The sequence below is a fragment of the Hyperolius riggenbachi genome, chromosome 3, assembly GCF_040937935.1.
Source record: "Hyperolius riggenbachi isolate aHypRig1 chromosome 3, aHypRig1.pri, whole genome shotgun sequence".
NCBI lineage: Eukaryota > Metazoa > Chordata > Amphibia > Anura > Hyperoliidae > Hyperolius > Hyperolius riggenbachi.
Window position 1 is genome coordinate 494,161,647 of NC_090648.1, and position 24,344 is coordinate 494,185,990.

Genomic DNA, 24,344 nt, shown 5'->3' on the forward strand with positions numbered 1-24,344 from the left:
TCCACAGCCTTTTTAGGGATGCTGTTTGAACAATGCAATGCAAGCAGTCCCTTTAAAGCGGATCCGAGATGAAAAACTAACTATAACCAGTAACTTGTCTATATTCTTATCTAAAGTTTAGAGCAAATCTAGCTGAAAATCTAGCTGCAAACAGCTTGAATAGAATATTATTTCTTCCTGTGATACAATTACAGCAGCCATGTTGTTTGTGAACATTACAAAGAGGCAGGCTTATCTGTATCTTGAGCACTCAGCCTGCAAAAAAAAAAAAAAAAACTAATCCCCCTCCTCCCCTCATCAATGGCTAGTAACACCTCCTCCTCCTGCCCAGACTGAGCTCCCATGAGCCCTTGCTACTGCAAAGGCTCTCTGAAACCTGTTGGCGTGGTTTATTTAGTTTATAGGGAATTACATTATTAAAACAAAAAAAGTATTTGTCTTGAGGAATGCCCTAAAAACAATAGGAAACCTCGGATCCACTTTAAATCATGTGATCAAAAGTCAAGATTCTTGGGTGCAGAGGCCTCATTTCAGACACGGTATACCTACATACATGCTGTACATTTTTGTTGCCTGAAACAGTGTGTACAGCTGTCCAACTTTGCTAACGGCCGTGGTTACTTTCTCTTAAAGAGAGCCCGAGGTGGGCTCATATAATAAAAAAGAAAACCCAGGCTACCTGATCCATTGTTATGGGTGGATCAGGTAGCTGCCATCCACACCGCTCTCTCCGCCATTCCTGAGGCCCGCACTACCTCGCTTTCAGTTTTGTGACCTCTGGAGTCACAATGCTGAAGGGGAGAGATCTTTCTCTCCCAGCGTGCAGGGAGGCGGAGTGGCAGGGGGCGCGGCCAGGGAGAGAGAGCTGCCCAATGGCAGCTCTGGAAAGCATGCAGAAACGCCTAGTGGGCTTTTTGAGCAGGGAATCCCTCTCCTTCCATTACCCTCCGAGATGGCACCAAATATGGTCGCAAATTTCGATGGCTGTAGCGGGTGGGGGGAACACAGAGGCATGTCATGAGGCAGAGAACATGCTTCTGTGTCCCATCCGCCACATGCCTCGGGTTCTCTTTAAGTGTCCTTGCCCCCCTCCTCTCCACAGCACAGAACAATGTGATCTGTCCTCTTTTATTTAGGCTTGACAATGATGCCAAAGTGTGTCTGTGTAGTGGGAGGGGCCAGGGCTATAAAATAACTGTCATTTGATTGGGTAAACAGTTTAACCACCGCTGTCCTACCTTTTTTAATTTGAAAGTAATTTTTCTTTGTTTTGCTTTTAATTTGCGATGCATTTGCTGTATGTTTGCAGAATAAATACTGTCAAGTGTAGTTGTGCTGACCAGATGGGAAGAATTCTTCATGCCTCAACCATTATTAGCCTTATTGTAATTTCATATCCCTGGATCAAATGTTTGTGCAGAAAAGTGAACAAATGATCTGCCTACAACACTATAATAAGATATCCGGAGTGACATGATGATATAGACATGCGTATGTACAGTGCCAAGCACACAACTATGCGGTTTCCTTTTTTTTTTTTTTTTCTCTGCCTGAAAGAGTTAATCAGCTATGCAAGTGACAGCTTCTGCCTGGGTCGGGACCGGGTCAGACTATAGCGTAACCCCCACTGATAAGGAATTGCTGCCATAAAACAGTTTTCTGGCAGAAAATGGCTACTGAGAGCAGGGAAGAGATAAAAAAGATCACTAGTTCCTAGATTTTAGCTCTGGCATATTCAATGAATGTATCATTGAGCAGAGATGATGGAAACTTAAAAAGTAAAAATAAAGCTGGGATAGCTAAAAAAAATAAATAAAAAAATCATTTTTAGGTGGAGGGTAGATGCAATTGTTTCCCATCAGTTTATTTTCATCTCTGATTTCCTTCAAGTGATGATAGAGCAAGAGGCATCTGCAGGCCTGTCTGCCCTTTAATCCTCCTCCTGTATGTTAATTTAGCTTTGTAGATTGAAGAAAATACTATTTTCTGAAATAGCCCTATAACTGTCCGCACTAGTTGGAATGTCATATTGAGAAGTCCAGGCAGCATAAAATAAGGTAATTTTCAAGGTGGGCTCTAGAGCATTGATTGTACAGCCTGTAGAAACCAGCAAATTGGGGCAAGCACCGGTCTAATAATAAATAAAGCTATCCAATGTGAACCAATAATATTGTGTGTGCAGAAAGGGATTATGTACCTATGACAACCTTGAACTAAAGACTCATCCCCATAGAACCGCACCACACATAATATAAATGAGTACAAAAGCTTTATTAAATGTAATAGGTTCCATATGATAAAATCAATTGAAACATCGATCCAGGTAATGCACCAATCATAATAACATGTAATATTCATGTATGGTAAACACCTCCAACATCAGTAATAATTGCATTGATAGTAGTCACCAAGCAATAATGGATATAGAATTAAGAATACCAACATACATCTAAGGTAAGTAAGGGTAAAGTGCACGTGCAAACAATGTAAACATCCCACAAGGGGAACCAAAACGGTGCATAGAGATTGCAGTGACAGTGTGAAGAAAAAGTGTTGAGAGTGATAGCACGAGTGAGTGCCCAGTGATAGAGCTGGACGCGGCCAGCTGGAACAACAAAGAAGTGAGCTAAGTGTAGGCTTACCAAGAAGGAGGTATCAGGAGGTAGCGTGGTGCAAACCGGACCCAGGCCGTCGCGATTCGCCGCCGAATGCGGCTTCAACGGGGCATGTATAGACGCCGGCGCCATCCTGCTTTATAGGCAGTACGTAATGAACGGGGAAGGAAACGGGGGCGGGACAGGCAGTCAAAGTCTCGCGATATTGCGTGGCCACGCAATTAGGATCGTGCCCTACGCTGAACACAGCGCAGTGATACGTCCTATCACCCGAACGTCACAGGAGGCTGGGCGCTGTCATAGCAACCTATACACAAACCATAGTGTATATACGCATGCCGGAAGGATGAGAGAAGGCAGGAGAAGGAAACAGAAGGCCAGCAAACTATGCACAAGGAGAGTGAAGGAAAAGCAATATCTATCTAAAAATAATAAGAAAACATTTAAACCTGTGTAAAGTTACATAATCATTATATACATATGCAAATTAATGCTCATTACGGCCAACATCAATGCAACTGCATATCCTAATATGAGACACATGCAAAACAGGAGTCTCAGCCTTGCAAGGGCAGATGGTGCCACTGAGGCCACCTACTGGTGAACCAGATAACTGCATCACACAGGTCAATCAATTTACTTCAAAGCAGTGTAAATCATGAAGCTGACTAATAAATCTGGGAACTCATACGGAACAATGTCCTGACAAACCCCCCCATCATATATGTCCACAAAACAAGAAAGAGAAGCAAAATGCAGGAAACAGGCAGATCCATCCTCAAGGTAGAAATCAAATCCTTCCGCTCGTTCCTCCCATCGAATCCACCGAAGTGTATGTGTCCAAGAAAATCGAAACTGAATACAATAAAAACACACCATGTATGAGCTTTATAGGTAACGCATATATCCACATACTCCTAAATCTATAGGTAATACCTATATACTCATTCCAATACATATGATGTGTACACCCAAATAGCCACACAATCCTAACTATGTGTGCCCACAGATCTCATTCACCACAAACACAATTATATAGTGCACAAGGGCCTACTCACCAAGACCCATAATAAATGTGGCAGGGGGCCCTACTTACCCGGACCCCCCAACCACCCAAGTGTTACACCTCTAGTGTTCATAGACAGCAGTCCCCAAAACCACGAGCACATCGTGACAATTTAATACCAATATTGTGTCTACTCACTCGACACATCATGGCTGATGTTATGTGGGTGGATCATGCAAAAACTCAACACGTAAAACAGGAACTACACACAATTCAGCAAGAATAGAACAATGCATATTGTACCAGTTTAGATATATATGTGTAGACACACACACACATAACAATATTTTGTGTCTACTCACTGGACACAATACAGCTAGAATGCAATAGGTTAAGTAGTACAGAACACCGGCACAGATGAGATAACAACAGATGTACAACCAAGACGATTGGATTCAATGTAGATACCCAAGAAAAGTAAATTCCTCATTAAGACCTACCGGTGTAAGCGTATCCAATTCATAAATCATCCGTGTTTCTTGACGCAATAAGGTCTGGGTGATGTCTCCACCCCTGGAAGATAAAGTAACATGCATTAAGCCACATACTCTCCAACCCCTAGTTTTACCCCCATGCGCCTTCAATGCATGTTCAGCCACTGGAGTTAATGTCTTACCCTCATGTAGGTCCCGTTCGGCCAATCGTATGGTAGACATGTGTTTCTGAATCCTCGTTTTCAGTGCATTTTTCGTTTGTCCCACATACAATTTGTCACACGGGCATCTTAGAAGATAGACAACACCTGTTGTCTGGCAGTTAATAAAGTCACGGATGATATGTGTGTAGCCATTTCTTCGACTAGTTACTGATTTTGTAGGTACCATTAACCCACAAACATTGCACCTTCCACACGGGAAACTACCACAAACTGCTGGCCTCCTTCTAGGCACCCTCTGAAAGTGGCTTCGGCACAGGCGGTCCTTGAGATTGGGAGCTCTTTTCGCTGTAATAGAAGGTCTCTGGGTCAAATATTGCGTCAAAAATTGGATCCGTCTGTAAGACGGCCCAATGTCTGGATAAGATTGTCCTAAGATCATTCCATCTGCTGTTAAAAGGGGTACAGAATCTCACAAGGTTACTTTGTTTCTGGTGTTTCTTACCATATAACAGCTGTTCTCGATTGGTGTTTAGAGCCCGATAATATGCTTTCTGTACAACCTTCCGAGGGTAGCCCCTCTGTATAAATCGTGCTCTTAGTTCCACTGCCTGAGTCTTGAAGTCACCGTCATCAGAACAATTTCTCCTCAGTCTCAGAAACTGTCCCGTAGGGATATTGTCCTTCAATGTCTTCGTATGAAAGGAATCGTAATGCAGGAAACTATTTACAGCCGTCTCCTTCCTGTACAATTTGCTTCCAACATGTCCCGTATCTGTAAGAAAGAGATGGAGATCCAGGAAGTCCAAGGAATCACTTGCAATATGTGAGGTCAAAACGATATTGTGTCGATTCCTACCCAAAGCAGTAATAAAATCAGTGGCCAAATTTTTGGGACCATCCCATAAAATTAAGATATCATCTATAAAACGGTACCACCCCAAAATGTGAGGGTGGTACCGATCCAAGTCAGGTCCCCAAACCACTTCTCTCTCCCACCATCCAAGAAACAGATTAGCAACTGAAGGGGCACATTTGGCTCCCATCGAAACTCCATGGACCTGTAAATAATACTTACTATCAAACATGAAGTAATTGTGTTGAAGTATGAATTCCAAAAGCGTCACTAAAAAGTCATTGAAGTCCGATCTTGTATGTGTAGTTGCTGAGAGAAAATAACGTATGGCCTGACAAGCATCTTGATGATCAATGTTAGTATATAAGGCTTCAACATCCAGGGATATTAAGAGTGAACCTGTGGGAACCGCCCCCGTTTCCTTCCCCGTTCATTACGTACTGCCTATAAAGCAGGATGGCGCCGGCGTCTATACATGCCCCGTTGAAGCCGCATTCGGCGGCGAATCGCGACGGCCTGGGTCCGGTTTGCACCACGCTACCTCCTGATACCTCCTTCTTGGTAAGCCTACACTTAGCTCACTTCTTTGTTGTTCCAGCTGGCCGCGTCCAGCTCTATCACTGGGCACTCACTCGTGCTATCACTCTCAACACTTTTTCTTCACACTGTCACTGCAATCTCTATGCACCGTTTTGGTTCCCCTTGTGGGATGTTTACATTGTTTGCACGTGCACTTTACCCTTACTTACCTTAGATGTATGTTGGTATTCTTAATTCTATATCCATTATTGCTTGGTGACTACTATCAATGCAATTATTACTGATGTTGGAGGTGTTTACCATACATGAATATTACATGTTATTATGATTGGTGCATTACCTGGATCGATGTTTTAATTGATTTTATCATATGGAACCTATTACATTTAATAAAGCTTTTGTACAGCCTGTAGCCGCACCTCTGATTGCAGTGTAAATACCCTGTTTCCCCGAAAGTAAGCCCTATCAGGAATTTCGAGCATGTTTGCTATACAAGTTCTGCCCTGAAAGGAAGCCCTAGCGGCAGTAAGGAGAAAAAGCATGGCAACTTGTGTTTTATTACTGGAGCCCATGATCTCATGGGCGGGAACATGGCTCAGTCCTTGGGCCAATCACTGCCCTCGCTGCTATTCAGCAAGTGCAGTGATTGGTCCAATAACTGAGCCATAGTCCCGCCTGCTAGGCTTCGGCTTTAGTAAAAACACATTGCTGTACTTCTCCATAGGCTGAATTTCTACACAGTGGCATGGGGGTGGGGGTAAGAGGAGGATGCAGGAGGACATATGGGGTGGGACAGAGGTGACACCAGGAGGACACTAAAGGTACAAGGGGGACACGGGCACACAAGAGGTAGATCCAGCAGAGGAAGAGGTGGCACAGTGGGGAAGGCAGGAGGAAACGCAGCACAGGAGTGCGTTCATAGAAATATGACATTACCTGAAAATAAGCCCTAGCGTATTTTTTGCTACAAAAAAATAACACAGAACGCTTATTTTTGGGGAAACGTGGTAGCAAAGGCTGGCTGAAAAGCTTCATTACAACAGAAGAAAAAAAAATAAAGTAATGAACAGTTCTTGATTACGCATTTTAAAGTTTGGCCAGAATAATGTGATATTGGTGAGATTACGGCAGGGACCACACTTGTGTCTGCAGAAAACCGCGGTTTCTGCTGACTGTCCCACCCTCAGCTGCTGGTTTTCTAGAGGAATCGTACATGGCGTGCCATATGCTACAGAGGCTCCAAGTAATACAATACAATACAATAACATTTGTAAAGCGCTTTTCTCCCATAGGACTCAAAGCGCATAGCTGTGTCTCAGATTAATACAGGGTTTCAGGCTGGGTTGTGTTACAGAGGAGATAGTCAGATGTTCATGAATGCCAGACTGAAAAGGTAGGTTTTCAGTTTAGACTTAAATGTTTCCAGGGATGGGGCTGTCCTGATTGGGTGTGGCAGGGAGTTCCAAAGTGTAGGGGCAGCATGACAAAAGGCTCTGTCTCCAAAGGTTTTGAGGTGGACTCTGGGGGTGACCAAGGTGTTACGTCCTTTTGATCTAAGATTGTGGGGGGTGTGATGTAGTTGCAACAAGTCCTTCAGGTATCCAGGGCCCAGATTGTGCAAGGATTTGAATGTCAGTAAGCCAATCTTAAACAGAATTCTCCATTTTATCGGTAGCCAGTGGAGTGAGCTCAGGGTTGGTGTTATGTGGCAATGGCGGGGTTGGCTCGTTAACAGCCTTGCGGCGGCATTCTGTACTAATTGCAGGCGGCGTAAGTCTTTCTTATGCAGGCCTGTGTAGAGGACGTTGCAGTAGTCTAACCTTGATGTGACGAAGGCAAGTAGTTGCAAACAAAACAAAACATTGTGAAGGTTCCTAACAAACCTGCACGTTCCAATAGTGACTTTTGCAAAATCGCCATTATTTGCAAGTGTTGTCCTTGTTGCTGGAAATGTTATGACTTCATTTTAGTCTCCCAGATTGAGAATTCTCCTACAGAGCGAATTGTAGAACAATTTTATTGCATTGGGTTTTAGCATTGCATATCAGTTTATTGTGTAGGTAGTTTTATATGAGGTGAGAATAGTTACCTTTTGATACCTTTAGATCCGGCATGTCCAAAGTCCGGACTGGGGGCCAAATGCGGCCCACTGATCTTTTTCCAGTGGCCCTTGAAACTCTCCACAGTTGTTAATTCCATGCGGCCTGCAGGCGGTAGCTGTGGTACCTCATGCAGGGGCCTCCTGTAGGTTATCAGCCGCCACTGATTAGCAGCCACCACTGTTTTAGCAGCAATAACAGCCACTGATAAGCAGCCTTCGCTATGCCTGCAGCAGTAACAGCCACTGAGTAGCAGCTGCCGCTGTGCCTGCAGCAGTAACAGCCACTGAGTAGCAGCTGCCGCTGTGCCTGCAGCAGTAACAGCCACTGAGTAGCAGCTGCCGCTGTGCCTGCAGCAGTAACAGCCACTGAGTAGCAGCTGCCGCTGTGCCTGCAGCAGTAACAGCCACTGAGTAGCAGCCGCCGCTGTGCCAGCAGCAATAACAGCCACTGATTAGCAGCAGCCGCTGTGCCGACAGCAGTAACAGCCACTGATTAGCAGCCGCCACTATGCCAGCAGCAACAGCCACTGATTAGCAGCCGCCTTTGTTCCAGCAGCAGTAACAGCCACTGATTAGCAGCTGCCACTGTGCCAGCAGCAGTAACAGCCACTGATTAGCAACCACCACTATGCCAACAGCAGTAACAGCCACTGATTAGCAGCTGCCACTGTGCCAGCAGTGGTAACAGCCACTGATTAGCAGTCACCACTGTGCCAGCAGCAGTAATGGCCACTGATTAGCAGTCACCACTGTGCCAGCAGCAGTAACGGCCACTGATTAGCAGCCGCCACTGTGTCAGCAGCAGTAACGGCCACTGACTAGCAGCCGCCACTGTGCCAGCAGCAGTAACAGCCACTGATTAGCAGCCGCCACTGTGCCAGCAGCAGTAACAGCCACTGATTAGCAGCCACCACTGTGCCAGCAGCAGTAACGGCCACTGAGTAGCAGCCGTCACTATGCCAGTAGCCCTATGCCTGCATACTGAAAGGGACATGCTAACTGCACACAGTATATGGGTTATTTCCCATGGAAATTTTTCATTTGGCAAAATGTCTCAGGCATAGTGTACCTAAATGCAATCAGCAAATATTGTTTAATTTCACCATATTGGCCCCCTAGCATTCTCAAGAAGGGCATATGGCTCTTGGCCTAAAAAAGTTTGGACACCCGTGCTCTACAAAAACTATTACTATGAAACAGAAAATGTCTCTGCAGCAAAATATAATAAAGTCCATGTGACTGGACGTCATTGTGTGCCAAATGTCCTGTGTTCATGCAAAGCAGTGCTTTCCGTTACTTACAGGCATTGACCGCCAGATGTCAGTTGCTGTGATCCTCCTCTTGTTAAAGTCAATGGGAAGCGAAAAAGATACTTAAAGGGACACTGAGCAGTAAAAGTAAACAAAATTGGTACTTACCTGGGGCTTTCTTCAGCCCACCGTAGGTCGGGAGGTCCCCCGGCGTCCTCCTGGCTCCTCTCCCGGTCCCTCCACCGCATACTGCATCAGCGACACCCGGGTCGGGAGTCGAGCTCCCACTTCCTTAACGGTGACGCTCTTCGTCATCCAGGCGGCCGGCGTGACAATAGTGTGCATGACGGCAGTATGCAGCGGGGGGACCGGGAGAAGGAGCCAGGAGGATGCCGGAGGACCTCCCGACCTACGGTTGGCTGGAGAAAGCCCCAGGTAAATACCATTTTGTTTATTTTTACTGCTCAGGATCCCTTTAAAGGAAAACTAAGTTAATTAAAATTCTAACTGCCACATATATTTCCAGTAATTACTAGCAAAAAGCAATACAAAGGCTTTTTTGCATGTTTTATGTGAAGAAAATATGACATTTACATAGAACAGGTCTCACTGTGAGCGTTACTATGAACGACTGTATCCAGCACATCCAGCATACAGAAACAGTCCTAGCTGTCTGTAATCCTTTGACTGAAATGTATTCAGAATGATATAGCTTCAAATGTGTGTAAATCATCAGCTGCAGCACTGTCTGTGTGCCTGATCCTGTGAGTGTCTCTGCTACACCGTCTAAAGTAATCAGTTTACAGCCAGGGACAGATCTCATTCTGAATGGCGGAGAGGGGGCATCCAAGTAAGAGCAAAGTTCAGGTCCTTCTTTTCAGATCCTTCTCTGTATCTAAAAATTCCTCAGCTATTCTCATATGATCTGTGAGAAAGCAGAAACAAAAACAGTAAATCCTTCCTCTTTGAATAATGACAGAGAAGTGTAACCTAGCAACATGGTATGGATCTAGAATCTATGCTGACACTAATTGATACAAACAGCTAGTAAAAATGGAGTTTTTGTGATGAGACCTTTGAAAAACGTTCTAGTGTTTCTGGCTAAGAGCTCTATAGGTATGTGGTGTTTACAGAAGGACAGTTTCTTTGATAGTTGTTCTTTAAAGGGAACCTTAACTGAGAGGGATATGGATGTTTCCAATACCAGTTGCTTGGCAGTCCTGCTGATCTCTTTGGCTGCAGTAGTGGCTGAATCACACAGCTGAAAATGCAGCTAATTCAGTCGCACTTCAGTCATAGCTTCTCATCTGAATGCTTGTTGAGGGGCTGTGGCTAAAAGTATTAGAGACACAGGATTAGCAGGAGAGTCAGGCAACTGGTATTATTTTTTAAAAGGAAAAATCCATATCCTTCTCAGTTTGGTTTCCCTTTAAGGAGAAGGAAGGCTCTGGGTCCTAGAACCTTCCCGCTCCTCTCACGGTCCACTTGTTTCAGCGCTGGCGCCTCCATTTCGCTGAGACGAGTGGACTGAGAGAGGAATGGGAAGTCTCTATAAGACCAAGAGCCTTCCTTCTCCTTAGACAAGTATCATTACCTCCTCTCCCCCCCCCCCCCTCCCCTCCAGTAGCTTCAAAGGACAACTGTAACGAGGGATATGGAGGCTGCCATTTTTATTTCATTTTTAGATACCACCAGTTGCCTGGCAGCCCTGCTGGTCTATTTGGCTGCAGTAGTGTCTGAATAACACCAGAAACAAACATGCAGCTAATATTGTCTGATCTGACAATGTCAGAAACCCCTGATCTGCTGCATGCTTGTTCAGGGGCTATGGATAAACGTATTAGAGGCAGAGGATCAGCAGGGCTACCAGGCAACTGGTATTGTTAAAAAGGAAATAAATATGGCAGCCTTAGTATCCCTTTTACTTCAGTTGTCCTCTGTCTGGAAATTCTGACTTCATATTTCCTCAATGTTAGCGTGAATGGGTGCCGAAACTGAAATGAACGGTTATCTCTTCCTTTTTAGGTATCAAGAGCAGTAAAGAGGCTTGGTGCAGCAGTGTTCCATTCAAGAAACGCAAAATGGAAGGATTCGACAGTCAAGGTGAGCGTCAAATTTTTACGACACACAAAGGTCAAAACAATAAAGTGTTGGGAGCGAATGTGGGAGACGGCGAGGTGCGAATTGTTCCGACATGAGGACTAGAAACAATGCGCATAGAAGTTACACTTACTAGATATAGAGCAATACAGCTGTAAAACTGGGCTGGAAAAGCCCTCACTGCAGCGACCAACCTGGGGACGGCTGAGGTCAGTAGCGGTCCGGGTCTAGGTGGTGAAGACCAAAGGTGCCCTACGCGGTGCTCGACGTGTGCTGGTTAACGTTGCGACGTGTTTCCATATTCATTAAAGAGACCCTGTAACAAAAAAAAAAAGGTACTGCCCTCGGGAGGGGGAAGCCTCAGGGTCCCAATGAGGCTTCCCGCTCCCCTGTAGCTGCAGGCAGTCCAGCGCTGGCTCCCCCGGAGTGTCCCGGAATCCTCCCCTGATAAGCGCTGATTTATTTATCTTTCCTGGCTCCAGGGGGGGGGGGGGGGGGGGGGGGGGCGCTGTTGCAGCTCTCAGCACGGAGATAGGCGAAAATAGCCGATCCCCCGTCGGGTCCGCTCTACTGTGCAGGAGACTTGGGCCTGCGCAGTAGAGCGGCCCAACAGCGACCGGCTATTTCCACCCATCTCCGAGCGGAGAGCCAATACTGCGCTGGAGCCGGGAAGGTAAATATTTACATCCCCGCTGTTCGGGGAGGTTTATCTCCGCCGCCGTGGGACCGAGGAGGACGGGGGAAGCCTCAATGGGATCCGCCCCAGGGGAGGTTTTTCTCATTACAGGTTTTCTTTAAAAGTTAACACACACTATGGAGCGCTCCTCCTCTCTTATGTTCTGTTTCTCACCAAGTTCAGCTGTACAGCCCAGCTTGTAGGAGCTGCTCGAGTGCATCCTCTGAGGACTGCCAGTGACATGGCTATGTACTCTGCAAAGTGCTGCACTAGAAGTCAGTGCTAAATAAATACATAATAATAACATGGTAGGACATTACACTATGACTATGGTTGGGATTAGATAGTGAGCTCCTCTGAGGACAGTTAGTGACATGACTATGTACTCTGTAAAGTACTTCAGAAGATGTCAGTGCTATATAAATACATAATAATATGGTAGGATAGTAGACTAAAACTATGGTAGGATTAGTGTGAGCTCCATCTTAGGACAGTCAGTGACATTACTGTACTCTGTAAAGTGCTGCACTAGAAGTCAGTGCTATATAAATACATAATAATAATATGGTAGGACATTAGACTATGGCAGGATTAGATTTGATTGTGGACAGTCTGTGCCGTGATGTACTCTGTAACGTGCTGTGCAGTGTCCTGCCAGCTCCACCTTATTCCCAGCCTGAAGCAGATGCAGGACATGCCTGGCTAACACCACACACAGCCCCCCCTCCCCTCTTCCCCCCCCCCCCCCCCCCCCCCCCCCCGTAACCAATGAAATGCTGGGAACTGTCCATGTGACTAGATCAATAACTGATCAGCATAGATGTGTTGCTGCTCTTTATAAGGGCTGGTGAACACTGCAAGAGCTTTTCGGAGCACTTTATGATTTTAAAAGATCTTGCTAATGTTATCCTATGTGTGTGCACGCTGGAGTGGTGTGATTTTGTAAAAATCCCCCATTATTGCCTTTTTTTTTTTTCCCCCAAGCGCAGGTAATTTTAAAATCGCCCCCAAAACGCCTGTGCAATGAATGTCTATGAGAAGGTTCATATCAGCACGGTTTGCGTGCTGTGCGTTCAGCAAAGCGGTGCCTGGACAATTTTTGGGGTGATTTTGCTATAATGGAAGGTATAGGAAAAACGCAAAACACTCATCTTCGCTTTTGAAGAATAAATACATTGTATTTATTCTTTTCCAGGTCAGAGTTCACTTCCTGACTTGCGTCAGTTAGTGAATTAAGAAAACGCTTGGGAAAATCGCTTAGAAAAGCACTTTTCACAAAAACGCAAAGCCCACCCAAGCGCCGGGAATCAAAAAAAAAATTGCTTGAAAAAAAAAAAACCAACGCTAACGCGAGCGTAACGCAATGTGAACGAGGCCTCAGTGACATTATGGATTCTGGTACTTTTTGAAGCGTTACTTATTTTCTTGGAGCTCAGTAGTTTGTTGTTGGGTTTTTGTTTTTTTTTGTTCATCTTTGTGCTGCTCTTACCCTTTACAGTGTACCTGAGATCAATTTTACTAAAGCATTTATACTTACCTGGGGCTTCCTTCATATTCTCGGGCTGCTCAGATCATCCGCTGGCCGGCCTAGTCTCTCCCTCTAGTGGTCAGTCGTGCAGTACTGCACAAGTGCTGTGCGTGCTCTCGCCGCCTGGCTGGTGCATTCTGCACCTGAGCTGTACTGTAATACTGGCAGTGGTAAAAACTGGCCAGGAGGATGGTGAGGGAGCCAGTGGCTTAAATGGGACTAGAGGAAGCCCCAGGTAAGTATAAATGCTTTAGTAAATTTCATTTTAGATTCCCTTTAAATACTTTATGCTGATAATCTGCTAATCAGTTTGTTTCCTTCTCAGGTTTCCAGGCGCTTCTGCCTGACGCTCAGGCTCTGGCCTACAAACCCCTTGAGAAGACCTCTGCGAGACCTGCTCAGAATACACAGTTGACTTTTAACTTGTTCAGACAGCGGTATCAAGAGCAAAGGAGCCGAAGTCTCGATGGCAGCCTGAGCAACTTGTGACCAACTCCCCCGCCTGTATCCGGAGACACTTAGGGCCTGGGAATCTTGTGACAAGCTCCCCGTCTGTATCCGGAGACACCTAAGGCCACTTGTGACGCGCTCCCCCGTCTCTGGAGGGGCCTGGGCAACTTGCATTGCTCTGCAACGCACGTGTCCATACACAAACCACATTGCACCTGCGTTGCTTTCCGTTTCAGCACTGACCCCACCCAACTAGACAAAGTCTCTGTTCTGCGTTTTATAGGTGCCAATTAACAGTACTATTCCCCCATCCGATCAACTGTACAATGGATCAGACTAGACATCACTGGTGGTACCGATCGGCAAACAATTGATTTACTGATCCAGATCAGTTCCACTGGGCACAATTGGATCGACTTCCGTCCCGTTTGTAGGCTTGAGCGATCATTTCTGATGGATCACAATGATCGGATTGAACAGTTGATTGTTCGGGCGATTGTACCGTCAATGGGATTCTTACGTTTGCTGTGCCTACATATCGCACACTGACGCATGCTGCTGTAATCCACTCAGATAACCCAGGCCCTTATGGACCCTAATTTATCCCCGCCTCCTCGGAGCTGGCCTGGCCCTTATGGACCCTAATTTATCCCCGCCTCCTCGGAGCTGGCCAGGGCCTTATGGACCCTAATTTATCCCCGCCTCCTCGGAGCTGGCCAGGCCCTTATGGACCCTAATTTATCCCTGCCTCCTCGGAGCTGGCCAGGCCCTTATGGACCCTAATTTATCCCTGCCTCCTCGGAGCTGGCCAGGCCCTTATGGACCCTAATTTATCCCTGCCTCCTCGGAGCTGGCCAGGCCCTTATGGACCCTAATTTATCCCCACCTCGGAGCTGGCCAGGCCCTTATGGACCCTAATTTATCCCCGCCTCCTCGGAGCCGACGGGACTGAAAGACTATTGTTACTTATGGCACGTACAATCCAGTATTACACTAGAGGACATTATATTAATGGATATTATTCCTTTGTAAGGACGTTACTCTTGTATAAATGTACATTTTTCTGTTTAGTTCTTTGTTTTATTCAAAGCAATTCAGTTGATGCTAGTAGCATTAATTGTCTGTATATATGCCATTTATCTTCAAGGATTCATATTGCAGAAATCTTGACTTTCTGCTAACACTAAAATTATTCATGTAATGGAATCAAATCTTCAATGTATTTGTGTCTAACCCAAAAAGGTAAAAAAAAAAAAAAAAAAAAAAAAGTTGAAAACCGCCTTCAAATATCGACTGCAAACTAGGATCCTCCTATTGGCTTGACATTTTCTATCAGGAAGGATTCCTTCTTACAACTGTTAAAGTGGATCCGAGTTGAACTTTTACTCATTGCATAATTGTTTCTTTCCTATTGTTTATAGGGCATTCCTCAAGCCAAATACTTTTTTGTTTTAAAACGCATTCCCTATAAACTAAACAAGCCTCACCCACATTTTTTCAGAGAGCCTTGGCATTTTCAGACCATAGCAAGGGCTCATGGGAGCTCAGTCTGAGCGGGAGGAGAGGGAGGTATTGCTAGCCAGAGATTTCAGAGGGGAGGAGGAGGGGGATTAGGTTTTTTTTCACAGGCTGAGTGCTCAAGATGCAGATAAGCTTGCCTGTGTGTAATGTTTACAAACATTGCTGCTGTCATTGTATCACTACAGGAAGAAATAATCATATTCTATTGAAGCTGTTTGCAGCTAGATTTGCTGTGTAAACTATCTAAACTTTAGATAAGATATATACACAAGTTACTTGTTATAGTTAGTTTTTCATCTCGAATCCGCTTTAACTACTCTGTGGAAAGCTGTGTGCAGAGAGGACAAGTGAAGAGGGAGATCCCGGCGTGGCCCAGATATGGGAAAATGACATTTCTAAACTTTTTCTTACACCGAATATGTTGAGGAGTTTATTCTGGTGCTATTTGTGAATGGCTGTAGTGTTAGCAGGAGGTTAGCATTTCTGCCTTTCTGACCCTTAATAATGTACAGTATATGTTGTATATTGGCTGAATGGAGGCGGCAGGAGAGACTGAGCGTGATCTATGGCTGAAGCTAAGCAGCAATGGGAGAGGTACTGAGAGCAAGGCAAGCAGAACTTCCCCATTGGTTAGTGAATCGGCCAATAGCAAGGCTAAGCTTCAGATCTTCCTCTTGGCGCTCTAGGCAACGATAGTAACTTGCAGATTAGTCTCCTGGGTATACTTGTGTTCTTTCATTTAGTTTCCTCTGTAGAGATCCTCTGATTAGGTATTGTGTTTTCGATGTACATTACCTCACGCTCCCTCTGGGGGAGGTATCCTCTGTCGGTGAGCATAAGATTTGATCTGTATGCAAATATACGGGTGGAAGTTTTCAGGGGAGCTGCCAATCCATTAACTGGCAGTTCCATAATTTGATTTGCGGCCCCTCATGTCCGTATTTTTTACTCCAGTTGTTGAAATTTGCCCGCAGTTCAGTTTTTGCTTATTGTAAAGTTCTTTTCCCTTCCCTGAACCTCCCAACCAATTTGGGACTTTGTTTATTTTTTACAAGGGGTGACGTCATAGCGACGCAGACTCCTCCCCTCTGCTAATGTCCTGTGCCACTTTCCTGAACAGAAGCATGTGTTGCTGCACCCTGATGGGAAACTACTAGTGACAGGGATGTGGAGGTTGCCATCTTTATTTCCCTTCTTCTGGTGTTTGTGCTGATCCTCTGCCGATAACTTTCCAATCCCAGACTTGCAACCGATATGCAGGTCGGACACACGTCTGGCATGAAGGAGAACTTCACTTGGTGTCATTAGATTTGGCTTTGAAGTTTTGGCCTTTAACTCCCCCCCCCTTTTCTTTTTTTTTTTAAATGAGTGCAACTGGCAAAATAACCAGACGGATCATTAGTGTCTCGCGTTCTAAACTGATTGTTCTATTGGTTGCGTGATCAATGCCAATTCAGCCGGACAGGAAAAGATGGCCGACCTCAGATTCCACTCTCTTTGCATTTCCATTGACTGTAATCACAGAACCTTTTTCTGATACCGTTGAAATCCAACTGCACCGTTATCTGATTGGGGCCCAAGTTGATCAATGCCCCTACAATCCCCGTTGTAATGTAAATGCTATAAATGCACATTTGAGGGCAGTTGCCATAAGCATTGTCCCTCCGAGTGCTGCCACAGGAGTTCACATGGGGGCAGGCTGGGAATTATGGACTTTGGTTTTGTGGTTGGTAGAATGAAGTCCACAGAAGTTTGGTGATGGCCAGGAGGTGACCTAAGCTGTCAGAGAGTTTCTTGACTTCTAGCTGCCCCACATCCTGACTATCTCCCAGCTTCTTTGTGTAAACTGCTGATGACATCATTACTGCTGACTGGGGAGGCATATAAGTCTGTGGTACTCGGGTCTCTGGGTCCGGACATCCCGTGTAGGAGCTTGGCCAATTAAGCTGTCCATCACATTAGTCAACTGGGGTTTGCTCCTGTTAGTGGTGGACTTTCTCCTGACACTGTGGTCATCAGTAATGCCTCTTTGTTGTATCTTTTGGAAGGAAATACTTTGGCAGGTACGGTAGATTTCTTTAAAGGACAACTGAAGCGAGAATGATATGGAGGCTGCCATATTTATTTCCTTTTAAGCAATACCAGTTACCTGACCGCCCTGTGTGGATCCCCTGCCTATAACCCTTTCAGCCATAGTCCCTGAACAAGCATGCAGCAGATTAGCTGTTTCTGACATTTGTCAGATTTGACAAGATTGGCTGCATGCTTGTTTCTGGTGTTGATACAGGGCTGCCAGGCAACTGGTATTGCTTAAACGGAAATAAATATGGCAGCCTCCATATTCTTCTCACTACAGTCCTTTGACCTCCTTGGCGTTTTATCACGAGTCAGGCTCGGGGAGGAAAAAACAAGCCAGGATCGGTTAAGCATGACGTGGTAGCCACCAGCAAGATTGTGCAGAGCAAAGCGAGCAGTGGGCGTTTTCACTCACCTCCCGGGGGGTCCAGACCCTGGCAGCCATTCTCCTTCCTGTCCTCTGATTCTCTGTAACCCTCGGGTGAGATCGTCGTTTGTCGTAATGACGACAGACTGCGATCTCAATACAGGGTTACAGTGCCACTTGAAGGGTATAAATGCCTTAAAAAAATTGCATGCTTTTAGACCCTAAAATCTGGAAAGAACCGCCGGGGGGGGGGGGTTAAAGGTGTTTTCATGTGTCTTACAGTGAGGGTCACTTTACGCTGGGGCTGTGGGAGACCTTGGGGACCCTGCTAGTTACTGAATTGTTAGTTTTATACGTCGTGTTCCATGATATTTGGTCACGTTGTTTACAGCCTGCTGCTACTGTGCGGGGTTCCCCTCCTGGGGGCATGTTCACATTTCAGTCGAGGGTAACTCTTTATCTTTGATTTGTTGTACGGCTTGTCCCTTGCAAATGGGGCGGCACAATTAGTCTGTTATATATTTGTCACACCTAGCTGCTCTCTTGTACTTGCACTAAGTATTTTTGTTGTAAGTTTTTTGAAGAACTGATTTTGTTAAGAGTATTTTTTTTTTTTTTACATTTTTGTGAAAGTTCATTAAAAGTTAGTTTTTTTTTAAAGACGTGAACTATTTGTTTTTGATCTGTGTTTGAATAGGGGCTTATTAAGTGACCGAAAACATGGATTTGCATGTACAGATAAAAGAAATGTTAAACAAGCATGTATAGTGACTTATTCTTTTCACTTGTGTTTTATTTGTTAAGCATTATTACCCTGCTTCCCTGAAAATAAGCCTAACTGGAATTTTGAGCATGCTCGAAATATTAGCCCTACCCCGAAAATAAGCCCTAGTGGAAGTTAGAGGAGGAAGAGGCAACCGGGGACACAGCGGTGCAGCTCGGGCACCGGTCCTGTCATCCCAGCACACAGCAAGGTTATCAGCTGTATGCAGGGATGACAGAGCAGGTGCCTGATCAGTACAGAAGCACATGTGTAGATCCAGCAGAGGAAGAGGCAGCACAGTGGGGAAGGCATGAGAACACTCTGCACAGGAACAGGAAATGTTCTGCTGACCGAGAGACACTTTCTGATAGAAATATAAGACATCCCCTGAAAATAAGCCCAAGCACATCTTTTGTAGCAAAAATGAATGACATTGAATTCATGAGAATACATGAGAATTCATCATTCTCTTTGAGATAACTTTTTCCAGTTTGTTAAATTACCGAATTCGAAGTTTAGCGATTTCTAGTTGTATTCATCAAGGTTTTTCCTCATTCGGTGTGAATTCGATAACAATTTGGTAACCATTCGGTAACGTGTCGATATTTCCATTTTACAGCGGTAATTTAACACAAGGCCAAAAGATTCCCATGGAATTGTGGGTAAAAGGCAGTCCTTTGAACACTACGTAGCAACATTCTGAATTGGGCTTGACACCTGGACCAGGATTCTGAAAGTAGTTGGGACAATCCCACAATTTGATAGGAGCCTTTTCTAAAAATATATAGTGCAGCTAGCAAATTAGTTAACCCTGGCACTGCCTGTGTTCTCTTACAAGATGATTCAAGAGAAATGCAGATGTCCTGTTATAGCAAATAAATCTATTCTCTTGCAAATTGATATGGTTCTAGACCTTATTCTTGCCATTCTGCGCCTTATCACTCTCAGCTGATACATAACCACTTCAAATGGCTCCATCTTCTCTGTCAGCAGTGATCTGACAGGAATAAAGACAGAGCAGTGAAGGAGATAACTAATCCTAAATGTAACGCTAAACCACGCCCACTTTCATTTTCATGAATTGCACTTTCTTCCATTTTAACGCATCACTAACGAATTATTACCGAATTACCGAATGCTCGCTAACAGCTGTAGATAAATTTAATGAATCCTGATATCAACTTAACGAATTCGGTATTTTACCAAACTGTCGTTAACCAATTCGATAAGTCTTGATGAATCAAGGCCAATGTCTTATTTTCAGGGAAACGCAGTAGAAGTATCAGTTGGATATTCTGAGGTTTGTTGAGGGATGGATAAAGGTAACCATAAACCTGACGATAATGGGCAGATTCGACAGAGACAAATTTTATCTCAGATCTGATTAGAGATAAATTTGTCTCTTGTCGCAGCTGCCCACACACTACAGGCCGATTCCCGTCCGATTTCAGCATGAAATCTTCAGGGAATCGGCTGACCTGCACCACCGCTGCCCTCCAATGTATAAGTGTTGCCCTCCTGTGTGTACATTTATACATTACCTGTCCGGTGTCTGTCCATCTCCCTGGGCTCTATTGGCCACGTACATGCTAACTGGGCATAGCGTTTGGCGTCAGATGCTATGCGCCCCGCTAGCGTGTATGCGGAACCCGGCGAGACGCACGGACACCGCGCGGAGGCTGACACCAGACAGGTAATGTATAAATGCACACACTTCACATTTATACATTGTAGTGGTGGGCGTCTCGTTTCAAAATCGGCCACCGTACCGCTGCACACCCGACCAACCAACTTCGGCCCGACATCTTGTAGCATGCGCGATCGACAATGCAACCAATTTCTGTTTTGAAATTAATCGTCAGTCAGGCATGCACTTGGCAGAACTGATTTTCATCCAATTCGATAATTATCGAATTGGATGGTCGAGCGGCCACCAAGTCGCCTGCTGTATGCCCACAATTACATTAAATTCACCCTCACTTGTAATTGTGGCTGTGAAGCACATAATAGGTGTCTGCATCCCATTTCCTAGTTACTTTTCTGCTCCTGCTAAATTGCAGTTCTGTGTCAGTCATCTGCCTGCTGTGTACAGAACCCAGGAACTGTGAACAGGCCTGTCTGCCCAGCAACTAGTGACTCCTCACAACCAGACCTCCTGAGTCTGGGTTCGATCTGATTGGCCAGTGAAGCATACCCTGCTACAAGCAATGTACTTCCTGTTTATGTATAGATCAGACCTGACATGGAAGTTGCTGATCACAGATAAGTTGATGATGGGAAATGCTGTGCTGGGGAGTCTGGCGTGCAGAAAAGAGGCCCTGAAAGCTGCAGACTGCCCGATAATGAGCTAAAAGACAAGTATGGGGGGGGAGCTCTGTTGGTGGGCAGAAAAGGTGGGGGGGATCACTTGTGTGCTGAGTTGTGCGACCCTGCAGCAAGCCCTTAAAGGGAACCTTAACTGAACAGGGGGTAAAGAGTTTCACTTACCTGGGGCTATTACGAGCCCCCTGCAGCAGTCCTGTGCCCTCGGAGCTGCTCTGGAATCCTCCGGACCCCCGCTGTCACTTAGTTTCGTTTTTGACGACTCACCAGTCGGCCGGCCGCCATGCGTATTATTGGACGCATTCCCTACTGCAATTAGAGCTGTTGCGGACCGCAACGCGTACAAAAATGCGCGTAGATATGCGACAAATTTTTAACACTGCGGTCCTTAACCTCTTTCCGCCCACGTCACGCCGATGGCAGTGGCGGCAGCCCCAGGACCGCCTAACGCCGGTTGGCGTAAAGTTCTGGGGCCAGCTAATGCAGGAGATCGTGGGGGCGGAGCTCCGCCCCGACTTCAGTCTCCGAGCGGCTGTTGCCGCTCGGGAGACTGTTAGACGGCGTGATCGCCGTCTATTTCTATGTACAGCGCTGCGATCGGCAGCAGCGCTGTACTGGGGACAGCCGTGTCACACGGCTGTCCCCTGGGGGACAAGAGAGCGATCGGCTGTCATAGGCAGAAGCCTATGACAGCCGATCGCTGCAATTGGCTGGCTGTGGGGAGGGAGGAAACTTAGAGACAGGTATTTTTATTATAAAAAAAAAAAAACTGACATCAATATTTATAAAAAAATAAATAAACATCCCCCATGCGATCAGACCCCACCAACAGAGAGCTCTATTAGTGAGGAAAAAAGGGGGGGGATCAGTTGTGTGCTGTATTGTGCGGCCCTGCAGCTTGGCCTTAAAGCTGCAGTGGCCAATTTGACTAAAAATGGCCTGATCACTTGGGGGGGTTTAGCCCTGCAGTCCTCAAGAGGTTAAGTGGTTCTGTTGTTCAGGAAATGCTGTTGAAAACAAAGAAAACCCTGAGAATCCCCCATGGGGAGATGAACTGGTCCAAAATATGCCGGTTCTGTCAGGTTTTAACTGCCAACGGGTCATTATCTTGTAGTTAATCTCCTGAACACTGGAAGCGGTAGATGCAGGGCCGGATTTGTACTTTCCAGTGATCTAGGCCTGCTGTCTCCAAGACCCCCCCCCCAAAAAATATATTTTGTCTAACACTCTGGCTAGCGATCACTGGTTTGAATGGGCTCATTTCAGTTGTGCTGCTCTACCCCCCCCCCCATTCAACAAATAATTCCTGTAATTTGCGCTCCTGCCCGAATGTGCACAGCAGCTGCTGGTGTTCTGGGCATGCATAGTTGAGAAATGATGCTGATGTATGACCGGTACTTGTCCAGAATGCATAACACTGTACCGGCCATTGGCAGGAGCGAGAAATTACAGGGAGCGCAAGTGGCCAGAGCATATGCTGCTTCCTTGTCCTCTGTGTGACTGGCTGCAGTTGGAGCCACAGACAGGTGACAGGGAGCGCGAGTGGCCAGAGCATGCGCTGCTTCTTTGTCCTCTGTGCGACTGGCTGCAGTCAGAGCCACACACAGGTGACAGGGAGCACGAGTGGCCAGAGCATGCGCTGCTTCTTTGTCCTCTGTGCGACTGGCTGCAGTCAGAGCCACAGACAGGTGACAGGGCAGTGCAATGGAGAAAAGCCCATCCAAAACAGAGAACAGGTAAGTAGCAAACATCCTCTCAAGACCCACTTTGGATGTTCTGTTGTAATTATAGCGGACCTGAACTCAGAACTTCCTCTCTGCTCTAAAAGATACACAACAACATAACCTTTAAATAAAAACATTACTTTGTTACAGCTGATGCAAATCCTGCGATAAATCTGCAGTGTCTACTTCCTGCTTTTATGGAAGCAGACATATTTTTAACATCCTGTGCTTTTAAATGAGCTTAGATGTTGTGTCAGTCAGGTGACACAGTGTAGAGATCAAATTACAACTTGTGACACAGAGGAGGGGGAATTAGACAGGCTCTCGAAATACATACATGGTACATTTCTCTGTTTTCCTTCCGTCCTGTGCAATAGTTCAGCTCCACTTTAAAGCATCTGAATGACATTTATTTATATTTGCTGAACAATCTATGCATCTCTTTTGAATGCTGAATGTACATATGGTGGTGTGCTCTAACATATTGACAGTATACGGGAACAAAGTCTGAAGAAGGCTTATTAGCAGAAAGCTTATTCTTTTTCTTTTAAGCTAATAAATGGTATCATCCTGATTCAAAACTCTCTGCTTTTGCTGATGGCTAAGATGGTACAATGCTCTACTGCTACAGGAAAGCAGAAGGATGCCAAACCATACACACTAGCATAGAGGTAGTTACAGTTCAGGTGCAGTGCTGCTTGGATACCCCTTTTAAAAATCCGGATTGAATTCGGATCCAGATACCTAGATATCCGAATCGGATATCCGAGTTTGAAATTTTGGAACCCGAATCGGATATCCGAACCCAGTATCCCAGATATCCGCCTAGATTCGGATATCCGGTTAGAAAACTGGAAGTGGGTTTTAAATTGCCTTTAAAACATTTTTTAGGGTAAATGAGGCATGTAGCATCATGTTTTTTTTTAATGATGTGGGGACTTAAAATCCCCCCTCAGAAAAAAAATTCTCTCTCTCTCTCAGATGGCAAATCCGAGTTTGCTCGGATAGTGCTATTCGGATTTTAAAAAATATCCGAATTGCTATTCAAAGTTCGGATAGTGGAAAAAGTTTGGATTATCTGGGTAGTTCGGATACCCGAATATTGGATGAGCACCACTGCTCAGGTGTCCTTTAAAATGACAGTTTAGCAATGAAAGGGAAGAAAACAGAACATTTTTATTCTTGCAGGTCTCATAGATGGTAGGAGCTGGAGGACAGAAAATTAGTCAGGAAAGAGTTAACTAAGGAAGAAGAGACCACTGCTAGCTAAAAAAAACAGTCATAAATTAAGATTAGATACATTAATTAACAACTGCTGGGGTCAGTGTCAAAGCTGTAAAAGAAACTAGCAGAGCTCAGTGGTGATTGTGAGTGCCTGCATTAAAACTCAGCGGAACTTAATTCTATCTGTTTTGTAATGTAATTCTCTTTTATTTCTCACATCCACTTGTATGTCCATCATGCAGAAGAATGATTGTTATAACACATCAAGAAGTGAGAGAAAGAGAAGCAGGGTTTGGGGAACTCTGGAATTGAGCTATTAGTGCAGAGCAGGGCGCTGGATGGCTGCGCTGTGGGACCAGAAGAGATGATTTACTTTGACATATGACCTCTTCTCTCTCCAAGTCATGCTGCCCTTTTTACCTTATCTAATTTTATCGCCCTAGGCCGTGCCCTTTCTGGCCTTTCCAGAAATCCGGCCCTGGGTAGATGTTTTATGGGCATATATGCACATTGAGGTTCTCTGTGCACTAGAGAAAGTGACTCCCAAGTCTCTTTCCCATGCCGTGAAAT

General features: G+C 45.4%; 1 protein-coding gene across 6 annotated transcripts in view; it reads left to right on the plus strand.

Moving 5' to 3' along the window:
- The window catches only part of RESF1 (retroelement silencing factor 1), a 244,916-nt gene extending 230,069 nt beyond the window's left edge, over positions 1-14,847 (plus strand). For all 6 annotated transcript variants that reach the window (XM_068278227.1, XM_068278226.1, XM_068278229.1 and 3 more), the window contains 2 exons: positions 11,049-11,126; positions 13,653-14,847. In XM_068278227.1, coding sequence (XP_068134328.1) covers positions 11,049-11,126; positions 13,653-13,816 — 242 coding nt within the window. In that variant the 3' untranslated portion in view covers positions 13,817-14,847. The remainder of the gene's footprint in view (positions 1-11,048; positions 11,127-13,652) is intronic.
- Positions 14,848-24,344: the final 9,497 nt, after the last annotated feature.